Genomic DNA, 10,419 nt, shown 5'->3' with positions numbered 1-10,419 from the left:
AATCAAAGATGAAATATTGGGCTGATTATATATTTTATATAATTAGATTTAATTCACTTACCTAACATTTCTGCGTTGACCACAATATTGCAGCTATACATGGGAGTTACCAATCTTTGTGGCTGATTCTGGAAAGCCTGTCGACAAACCTCTTTAGCAGCAGTCAAAACTTGGCCTGAAATATCGGATCGAATTTAAATACATTCTTATATTCTTAGGAAAAATTGCGTTAACATACCCGAAAAGGGGCCACGGGAATTCAAATCCTCTCCTTCAGATTGGATAGACCACTCGATAACCGCAAAGCATACGCCCTGCATGGGCTCCTCGCACAAAGGACCGGCTACGGAGGTGATTTGGAAGCCATTCACCAGCGAACTATTGAAATCCTTTCGCGGATCCGTCTTGGAACGAATATCCGTATCCGATTTGGCGTGACTTGACCAGAAGTCAGGCTGCTCGTAGTCGCTTAGGTTGAGTAGAATGTTGGTACCGCAGTTGCGAGGACCTAGAGCCCAGATTCGATTCACCAGCTCCTCAGGCGGCAGGGTCCTCAAGCCAAACAGTTGAAGATCCTTGAGAGCAACTATCAGCTTAACCTTAATCGAAGCTAGCAATGCTGTCCACTTCTCAGAGAGCAGTTGATTTCTAGGAATGGCTGCCAGTTCCTGAGGAAAACAAAATATATATGAAGAAACGATTTATATACATTTCAGTTACTATTACCTTGAAGAATTCCGAATGGGTTTCGAGCAATTCCACAGCTTCTGCAGGCAGTGGAACCGCTATCACCTTCAGCGTGGCCAGTTTGTTGAGCGTCTGCTGCACGGCGATCTTCTTACTGACATCCTTGTCCTCCGCCGTCTTTACAATGGCCTCATTAACCATATCCACCGTGGCAGCTGGCACAATTGTTTCCCGGAACGACACAATTGGCTTGGAAACATTCACCTTAATCTTGGCATAGCTCTGCTCCAGATCGTGCACACACTTCTCCACATGGACCTCGCCCAATGTGGTGATCACGTGCTCACCGGTAGGAGCCACAGATACCTGAACACAGGCATCTGCTTGGTTCAGAAGCTTCAATCCCTTCACCAGTTTGGGCATGTCCTGCGGTTGAACGGGTTCGATGGCAACGCGGAGAATGGGAGTGGCCATGACACTTAGTTCGCTGAAGGAAGTGCAATCCAAACTGCTGCTCAGGGTTGCTGTTTTAACGATGTGCGATTCAAGACCACCGATTCCTACGATATTTCCCGCGGGCACTTCATCCAGCAGTTGCAGCTCACCACCCATAAACATGTAGAGATCTCCGATGGTCACACGACTGGCGTAGGGTGCCTCCTCCTCCTTGCGATGCGTTGGCTGACGAGGATCGTGTTTGGGCGAGAGATTAAACAGCTCCATACCGCGTTTCAATGTGCCGCTGAAGACTCTGGCGAAGGCGATGAATACAAACTCATTCTGATCAGCCTCTTCCGGTTTTGTTTCCTCCTTTTCCGGAACTACAACTTGAGTGCTCAGCTGCTCCACACCCTGACTGATTTTCTCGAGCTCCGCTTGCTCACTTTGTTGCTTCCTTTCTTCTATCCGACGACGCACTTCATCCCTTCGCTGCTGAACCTCCTGATCCGTTAGCCTTTTGGGTCGATTCTGTGGCAAATGGGTGACATGCACTGGCGTCATTTTCGACACAAACGCAATCACATTTGAACTATTCGCATCACAACTCGTAAAGCTCTCCTTGAGTTCCAGGGTTTCTGGTGGCAGAGAACTCAAGTCCACATTCGCTGGATAAAGCAATCTCTGTGCCCTCTCATCGCTGATTTTGTGAGGCGGAGGAACATGCTGAATGACCATGTGCAGGACACTCTTGTCGATGGGCAGCCATTGTCCCAGAACCGCTTTGATCTGCAGCTTGGGATCGGTAAGACGCAAATCTCGGACGGCCAGCTTAAGACCCAGCTTCTCCGCAATGCCAGGCAGCTTATCTTTGTCCTTCCGAATGGCAATGATATCGTAGAGACTCCAAATATTCTCCAACACGAATTGGACAAACATGGGCTTCTTGGCTTTCTCCTGCGCTCCTGGCAAAGCTTCTTTCTTTTTCGAGTTGTAGTAGAAATCGCCCCAGAGTACGTTCTCCAAATCCTTCCGACTCATCTCCAAACGCTTCGCATACATGGCAGCAAAGTCACGGACGGAGAAGGCCCAGCCATCGTAGGCGGAGCAGAAAATTACGTTGCCCGAGCTGGGTGAGAAATACAACTCTGAGTCATCCACTTCCTCTAAGGCAGACTCGTAGTTGTCTTTCTTGGTTATATCCTCCTTGGCTAAAATATCGGAGGCGAAAATGCTGCCTAGAACAGCGTTAACCTGCTCCAAGACTTGGCACAAATGGAAATAGGCGTCGAGGGGATCCATCTGCTTCTCCAGAATCAGACGGTCTAGTTTGTTAAGCACCAAGACTGGCTTCAGTTGCTCCTCGTAGATTTGCTTCAAGCATGCTCGAGTTTGAGGACCCACACCTTCCACCACATCCACGACGACGATGGCTCCATCACACAGCCTTACCGCCGTGGACACCTCACTAGAAAAGTCCACGTGACCGGGGGAATCAATCAAATTGATGAGGTAGTCCGGATTACCAGCCATTTCCTCCGCTTCCTGATAGTATAAAGAAATGCTGCTGCTCTTCATGGTGATGCCCCGCTCCTGTTCATCCGACCGGTTGTCCAGGTACCGCAGCTTGCCCGCCATCCGTTGCGAAATGATGCCATTACTGGCCACCAGGGAATCCGCCAGAGTCGTCTTTCCATGGTCCACATGCGCCAGGATGCAGATGTTGCGCACTTGCTGACGACGTCGCTGCAGCTGCACCAAATCACTGCCCTCAACCACGGGCATTCTTATAAGTTATTAGGGTAATAATATTCCCGATTGTCACTACAATTTCAACTGTGAATTTCGCCAGTTGGTCCAATTGTATTTATAAACAAACCCGCACGCGGCAATTTCGCAATTTGGTGTGACCAGCTACAACAGCTAAAACTTTAAATATGACAAGCAGTTAACAGAACTGCTTAAGAAACTTCTATGTTAAAGTGGTAGTCTAGCCTATTTATAGCCAGAGTTGGTTGGTACATAAAATAAAAAAATAGAAATAGGAATAATAGAAAAAAATATATAAGAAAAAAACTTCTCCATGTTCCTAATTTCAAAGTTTCGCCATCGACGCTGATTTGACGCACATTATATATATATAACGGTTGTGGTAGTTGTAGTATTTTTTAGCTATTTATATTTTTGCATTGGCACCTCTACTGCTGAGCAATGCTGTTAAAGCTGCTCTGTTTAAACCAGCTGTAGAAACAGCTGATCACCACGCATGCAGTTGCGCTCTTCCTCTTTCACTTTTTGTGATTTCGCAGCGCACGCGAAAATCTGATAAATTGCTTTAAAAATGGTCGGAATAACGCCCGCAGAGAAGAAAGCGCTGATAACGCGCAATCTGCAGGAGACGCTCGGCGATGACAAGCTGACCAAGATCCTGTCGGAGCGAGATCTGAAGATCTACTGGGGAACGGCGACGACGGGCAAGCCACATGTCGCCTATTTCGTGCCCATGTCGAAGATTGCCGATTTCCTGAAGGCAGGATGCGAAGTGACTATCCTGTTCGCCGATCTCCACGCCTATCTGGACAACATGAAGGCACCCTGGTCTCTGCTGGAGCTGCGCACCCAGTACTACGAACAGGTCATCAAGGCCATGTTGAGCTCAATCGGCGTTCCGCTGGATAAGCTGAAGTTCGTCAAGGGCAGCGACTATCAGCTGTCCAAGGAGTACACCCTGGATGTATACAAGCTCAGCTCCGTGGTCACGCAACACGATGCCAAGAAGGCGGGCGCAGAGGTGGTCAAACAGGTGGAGTACCCACTGCTCTCCGGTTTGCTCTATCCCGGTCTGCAGGCTCTGGACGAGGAGTACCTCAAGGTGGACGCACAGTTCGGTGGCGTGGACCAGCGCAAGATTTTTACCTTCTCGGAGAAGTACCTGCCGCAGTTGGGCTACGAAAAGCGCATTCACTTCATGAATCCCATGGGTGAGTCATCCATCGATTTGCTCAGAAACTTTTACTAAAACCTTATATATCTACATTTTTAGTTCCCGGCTTGGCTGGTGGCAAGATGTCCTCTTCCGAGGAGGACTCAAAGATCGATCTTCTAGACTCGCCGGCCAACGTAAAGAAGAAGCTGAAGAAGGCTTTCTGTGAGCCGGGAAACATTGCCGACAACGGACTGCTTTCCTTCGTGAAGCACGTCCTGTTCTCGCTGTTCAAGGAGGGCGAAGGCTTCGAGGTTAACCGCGAGGCGGAGCATGGCGGCGATGTTACCTTCCTGAAATACGAGGATCTGGAGAAGTACTACGCTGAGGACAAACTGCACCCGGGTGACCTGAAGGCCACTGTGGAGAAGTACATCAACCGACTGCTAGATCCCATTCGGAAGGCCTTTGAAAAGCCAGAACTGCAGTATGTAATCTATAAAGGATATTGAGAGCAATCGCTTTATATTTTTGTTCCTTTTAGAAAACTGAGTGCTGCTGCTTATCCACCGCCTGCCAAGGTGAAGGCAGGTGCTGCTCCCGCTGCTGGAGCTGACGAAGATGCACCCCATCGCCTGGATATCCGCGTGGGCAAGGTCGTCGAGGTGGCCCGTCATCCAGATGCCGATACTCTATATGTGCTGAAGATAGACTTGGCTGAGGCGCAACCCAGAACGATTATTAGTGGCCTGGTAAAGTTCGTCACCCAGGAGGAGTTGGACCAGCGATTGGTGGCGGTTCTGTGCAACCTTAAGCCCTCCAAGATGCGTGGCGTCTTGTCCGAGGGCATGGTTCTGTGCACCTCCAAGTGAGTTTAAATGTGAAGCATGCCCCAATCATTTAATTCAATTCTTTGATCTCCTCCAGCGCCGACCATACAGTGGTGGAGCCTATTGTGCTGCCAGCCACTGCTACTCCTGGCAGTCGCCTCTCGTTCGAGGGATTCAGTGGCACGCCCGATGAGCAGCTTAATCCCAAGAAGAAGGTGTGGGAGAAACTCTCCGCCGACTTCAAGACGAACAGCGATGGACTGGCCGTGTGGAAGGACAACTTCCTGCTGACGCCCGAGGGCGAGAAGCTGTCCAGCAAGCTGGCCAACTGCTCCATTAAATAGAACTTTCAACGCCAACCTACCTGAGCCGTGTAATACTTACAACTAAGCCGAATGTTCACAAACCAGAAATTGCTGCTAATTTATTGATTCCGCTTCGTAAAGAAAATGCATTTTTTTAATAAAGCGCTCAAAAATATGTATTTACGGTTTACTGCCTTTTCTGCATTCATGGTATTGGGAAATTCAAAGAAAACAATGGATTTTGTTTAATTTTTTATAAACTATCCTGAAAAATACACAATTTACATTTTTCAATCAGATAAATTCAAATAAGAAACATTGCTGTTATGCCACTGTTAAGCCAAACGCGAGTTAACAGTTCTAGTTTCGATCAGCTGTTTGGGGTAAACAAAAAACCGGCAAAGGAATTTTATTTCTAAAATACATAAATATGTTGAAGATAAGTCCGCGATTGCTGATGCAGCAGTGCCTGCGCCACGCCCACAGCCAGGTGCGCGTCCGCTTTGCTCCAAGTCCCACGGGTTACCTGCATTTGGGCGGTCTGCGCACAGCCCTATACAATTTCCTATACGCCAGGCATTTGGGCGGAAAATTCCTGCTGCGGATCGAGGACACGGATCAAACTCGACTAGTGCCCGGTGCCAGTGAACGGCTGGTGGAGGATCTGCTCTGGGCAGGCATAGAAATTGACGAGGGACCTGGTTTTGGCGGTCAACTGGGACCCTATGTGCAGAGTCAGCGAACGGAAATTTACAGGTGATTAATGGATACATCCTGCACAAAGATTCGATTACATAGACGCCTACTACTTCCCAGCAAAGCCATTGAGGAACTGCTCCGTAATGGAACCGCATACAGGTGTTTCTGCACCGAACGCCGTCTTGATCTGTTGCGTAAGGAGGCGCTGAGAACCCGGCAAGTTCCACGCTATGATAACAAGTGCCGGCATCTTACGACGACGGAAGTGGATTCCCTACTAGCCAAGGGTACACCCCACTGCATACGATTCAAGCTGACGGATCACGAGGAACCACTGGATGATCTCATCTACGGCAAGGTGCATCACAATGTCAGCGACACCGAAGGCGATCCAGTGGTCATGAAGAGCGACCAATTTCCCACCTATCACTTTGCCAACGTGGTGGACGACCACTTGATGGGCATTACACACGTCCTGAGGGGCGTGGAGTGGCAGATATCCACCACCAAGCATTTGCTGCTCTACAAGTGGGTTTCATTGTTGTTTTTCTCTATGATTCTGTCCACTTATGTCTTTCCTCAGAGCTTTTGGCTGGCAGCCCCCTAAATTCGGTCACCTGCCGCTTCTGGTGAATGCAGATGGCACCAAGCTAAGCAAACGTCAAGGAGACATTGGCATCAAGCACTTTCGGGAACGCGGCTACTTTCCGCAGGCTTTAGTGAACTATGTGGTTTCTGCAGGCGGAGGTTTCGAGCATCGTACCAATGCCAAGCAGCAGCTGCTCAGCATGCAGGCGCTTTATGAGCAGTTTCACATAGAGCGGGTCAACTCCCATCCGAGTCGTCTTAATCCCGAACTGCTCGATGATCTCAATCGCATGGAGATTGTGCAGCGTTTGTCTGGCAATGAAAGTCGCACGAAATTGGTCAATGAAGTGCAACAGCTGGTGAAAGAAGCCTATCCGCAACAGTAAGCCCTAACTTTGCATGTACCTTAAACATATCTATCTAATCTCTCATTCTATTTAAGCTCCAACTTAGATCTAGCCGAGGACCACATATTGGATGTGCTAAATTGGTCATCAAAGCGCTTAACACTGCTCCAGGATTTGACCAGCAGCAAACTGAGTTTCCTGTGGGTAAAACCATGCGATTTTCAAATTAAGGACCTGAGCGCGGAGCAACTAGCTCACTTGCTGCAGTTAATCAACGCTATCCAGGACTTTCACAAGGATGAACTCAACGTTAAGCTAAAATCCTTTGCTCAAAAAGAAAACATTAAATTTCCACAAATGATGAAAACACTAAGGGCAGCTTTAAGTGGCCTAAAAGAAGGTCCTGGCGTAGCGGAAATGATGGAGATCCTAGGCAAATCCGTCACTCTCGAACGACTCAAAGATGCTCTGCCCAAGGAAAGTCTGCATTTAGAACAACATCAGTGATTTGGTTAAGTTCTGTTGTATTTGTATGTATATATAATAGATTAATTTATATATTGATAACTTTTGCAATTTGAGAATAAGATCAATGAGTAGACACCACATGCAGAGTCAAAATTATGTATGGTTAATCTTCATCAGTTTCGGAAACTTGTTCCTCTCCGCGTTCCGTTTTGGCATTCTCGTTTTGCTCGGTTAAGCACCATTCCTAGACGTTTATATGCTAAAATCGCTTAGCTAAAGTCGCGATTGGTAAGAACAATGGGCGCTGCAAGGCTCCAGCCATAGATGAAGACACCCAGCCAGCTGGAGACGATCTTGACCCACATGGAAGCCTCGTTGCCGTTGAACAGCTCGATTTCCGAGTGAGGTCTGTGGCAATAAAACATTGGTGGGATTATATTTTCCTAGGACGATAAGTGCTGTTGCTACTCACTTGTACCAGTTGGTCAGGGTCATCATGACATAGAGCGAGGCGCAGACGAAGACCAAGTGGAACATGGACCAGGAGTAGGTGACGCCTTCGGTCTCGGTGTCGCTGCTCGGCTTTCCGCTGGCATCCGCCTCTGTGTCTGATAGAGCTTCTGTTAAAACTACATTAATCAGAGTGCAAGAGGAACGCCAGTTGGCCATATTTTTCACACAGTTTCGAGTACCAAATAACCGAGTGGGGATTAGTTGGGTTAGTGGGAAAAGAAAATAAAGAAGAAACAAAGCGGCAAAAGCAAACGTATGTTAGTAACCAGTATTAGCTTGGGGTTGTTCTTTGTACAGCGAGGAAAATGAAAAGTGAGGGCAGGGCGATCGAATGCGTGATGCAAACTGTGGAAATGTGGTAATGGCTGGAAATGCGGACGGAGCACGGCGAATGGAAACATAACACCTACCACGCTTCTCGCTATTATCGTGCGAGATCTTGGAAACCTCCACCGCCGAGCTGATGCAATTGTACAGGATGCACAGCAGCCAGACGACCAGTCCGATGATGTTGGTCGTGTCGAAGGTGACCCTGGTGGTGTGGGTGGGCGGTGCTGCCGTGGTGGTTGCATTGCCGAATCCCTCCATCATGCCAAACATGCCAGGATTGCATTCTTTCTCTATGAATTCGTAAGAACAAAATGAGATATTCGTATAGGTTCTGGAGGTATTTTCCTACCAGGATTGTTGGCCACTGCGGACCAGGTTAGATACACCGTGTACAAGGTAACCAGGGAGCTCTGCAGTAGGCCAGAATGGGGCAAGCGTTCCTGCACAGCTGGCAGAATCGAAATGACGCTGATCGCCAGACAGAATATGAGATTGATGGAGATGAAGAACTTGTTGATGCCGCAGCCAGTGCTCTAGAAATATAAACACAATGGTAATTACAAAGTAAACAGGCCATAGAAACGACACTCACGGTGGTGAAGTAGATATAAAGCATGGTAATTCCAGTCAGCGATAAGATATAGCACAAAAGAGTGACCCCGGCGAGGGCATAGTAATATCCACGGCTGTTTTCGGCGCTTTCTATTCGAAGAATCCGATAATTAGCGAGTTGAATCATCTGGGAGATGCCCAAGAACATGACTCACCTATCCAGTTTTCAGCCAGCGAGTGAGCGAAATCCACAATGATGACCAGCTGGACGAGTATGAAGGCCAGGCCACCTATTAGACCCACCCACATCATGGCCGGGCCAAAGGATCCATCCGGAATGAAGATGGCTCCAATCGCAGCGCCAAAGCAGATCAGGAATTTCAGTGGCCAAAAGTTGTTCTGGATGTGCGATCGCGGATCCCTGGAGCTCTTCACACCCAGCATAATCAGTGACATCAGCGCGAAAAAGCAGGCCATACCAAAGCAAACCCTATACACGGCCATGTAACCCAGTGCATACTCGCAGTCGACTTGCAGAGATCCTCCGGAGACAGCGCTGAGTGCTCCCGAGCTATACGACGAGGTGGAGTTGATGCAGAAGGGCATCTTCTTCAGGGTGTCCTGCAGACCAGGCGACAGTGCAATCGCTCCCAGCACAGTGCCCACCAGCAGGATGAAGGCGTACATGAAGCGCGACGAGGAGGCGTTGGTGCAGCTCGGGCAGGCGGAGCAGCACATGCTGGCTGCAGTGCCTCCGCAGCACATGGCGCACTGGAAGTGCAAGGAAGGTATTTAGTATAAAATGGAGACGCATTTCAATAATTATTCTATTTGACCTAACTTGCTAATAAGTTTTGTCAATATTTTTGATTGATTAATTGAATAATCTTTTGATAGTTGAAAGTTAAGTTTGCAGTACATTTTCCATATTGTTTCAACTTATTTAATATTCAAGAATTCATTAAAGTATCTAATTACTCAAATTGCAAGCTAAATATATATTTTAGCTGAAAATCATAGCAGCATCCATGAGTATTGTGAAATTATTATAATGTTGCATTTCTCCGCATTTTGAAACATATGTCTGCTTTTATTGATTTGTAGCCAATGTAAAGAATTTTACTGCACATTTTACCTGGCTAATTAGCTCGTCAATTTCTTACCTGAGCGGCCGAACAGAGGCCCAAAACAGCTCCCATTGTTGCAGCAATAAACTTAGACTTTTACTTTAGTCAAACTGCGTTTTTATTAAATTAAACAAATCTTTGTTTGTGAAAATGATAGAGATGGACTAGTTACTGCCTATAGCATCCAATATATCGGGAGTATCGAATAGAGCGGCTAGCGATATTTTCCAGCAATCGTAAGCAATTGTTAATTTAAAAGTAAATGGGATAAAATTTTTGCGCATATTTGCTTTTTAAAAATGTTCTTTCAATGTGAATAAAAATTTAAAAGAAAAAATTAATTTTTAAAATTGGAGTCCATTACTGTATTTTTCTGTACTTTCATAGTTGCCATGCTGATTTCTACACATGTCGGGAGTTGCCATTCGTTACGCATCTAGTTTGCAAAACTTCTGCCACTCTCTAGCAGATGGCGTTTTACTACACAAAACAAAAGAGCTCGTCTGTTAGAATTAACTCATAAAATGCACATTAGTGCTAAAATATAAGTATACCTTTTGATATCCAAATTAGAGAGATACCTTAGATCAAAAATTCTATTTTTGTGAATGA

The 10,419-nt window shown here is 46.9% G+C and overlaps 4 protein-coding genes across 7 annotated transcripts in view; 2 read left to right on the top strand and 2 right to left on the bottom strand.

The window, feature by feature from the left end:
* LOC6738334 (elongation factor-like GTPase 1) overlaps positions 1-3,068 on the bottom strand; it is a 73,838-nt gene extending 70,770 nt beyond the window's left edge. For both annotated transcript variants that reach the window (XM_016171592.3, XM_044922806.1), the window contains exons 1-3: positions 727-3,068; positions 239-668; positions 62-175 (exon numbers count right to left, since the gene is read on the bottom strand). In XM_016171592.3, the coding sequence (XP_016032180.1) occupies positions 62-175; positions 239-668; positions 727-2,910 (2,728 nt within the window). In that variant the 5' untranslated portion in view covers positions 2,911-3,068. The remainder of the gene's footprint in view (positions 1-61; positions 176-238; positions 669-726) is intronic.
* Positions 3,069-3,373: 305 nt separating this feature from the next.
* On the top strand, positions 3,374-5,358 carry LOC6738333 (tyrosine--tRNA ligase, cytoplasmic). Its single transcript, XM_002085107.4, has 4 exons — positions 3,374-4,106; positions 4,169-4,535; positions 4,593-4,916; positions 4,976-5,358. The coding sequence occupies exons 1-4, from the start codon at positions 3,467-3,469 to the stop codon at positions 5,220-5,222; spliced, it is 1,578 nt and encodes a 525-aa protein (XP_002085143.1). The 5' UTR covers positions 3,374-3,466; the 3' UTR covers positions 5,223-5,358.
* Positions 5,359-5,517: 159 nt separating this feature from the next.
* LOC6738332 (probable glutamate--tRNA ligase, mitochondrial) lies at positions 5,518-7,423 on the top strand. The gene is made up of 4 exons (XM_002085106.4): positions 5,518-5,939; positions 6,000-6,410; positions 6,466-6,852; positions 6,913-7,423. The coding sequence occupies exons 1-4, from the start codon at positions 5,614-5,616 to the stop codon at positions 7,322-7,324; spliced, it is 1,536 nt and encodes a 511-aa protein (XP_002085142.1). The 5' UTR covers positions 5,518-5,613; the 3' UTR covers positions 7,325-7,423.
* Positions 7,325-10,002, bottom strand: LOC6738331 (serine incorporator 1). Of its 3 annotated transcripts, none has more exons than XM_002085105.3 (7): positions 9,844-10,002; positions 8,896-9,451; positions 8,721-8,830; positions 8,478-8,661; positions 8,209-8,418; positions 7,758-7,914; positions 7,325-7,693 (listed from the first exon to the last, which is right to left on the bottom strand). In XM_002085105.3, the coding sequence occupies exons 1-7, from the start codon at positions 9,877-9,879 to the stop codon at positions 7,555-7,557; spliced, it is 1,392 nt and encodes a 463-aa protein (XP_002085141.2). In that variant the 5' UTR covers positions 9,880-10,002; the 3' UTR covers positions 7,325-7,554. The 3 variants fall into 3 exon arrangements, with proteins under 3 accessions (XP_002085141.2, XP_016032178.1, XP_016032177.1); XM_016171590.3 differs by having other exon boundaries at positions 7,758-7,905; XM_016171589.3 differs by having other exon boundaries at positions 7,758-7,893.
* Positions 10,003-10,419: the final 417 nt, after the last annotated feature.

Source organism: Drosophila simulans, chromosome 3L (genome assembly GCF_016746395.2).
Source record: "Drosophila simulans strain w501 chromosome 3L, Prin_Dsim_3.1, whole genome shotgun sequence".
NCBI lineage: Eukaryota > Metazoa > Arthropoda > Insecta > Diptera > Drosophilidae > Drosophila > Drosophila simulans.
The sequence above is the reverse complement of the archived record's forward strand: the minus strand, read 5'-3'. Positions and strand labels throughout refer to the sequence as shown.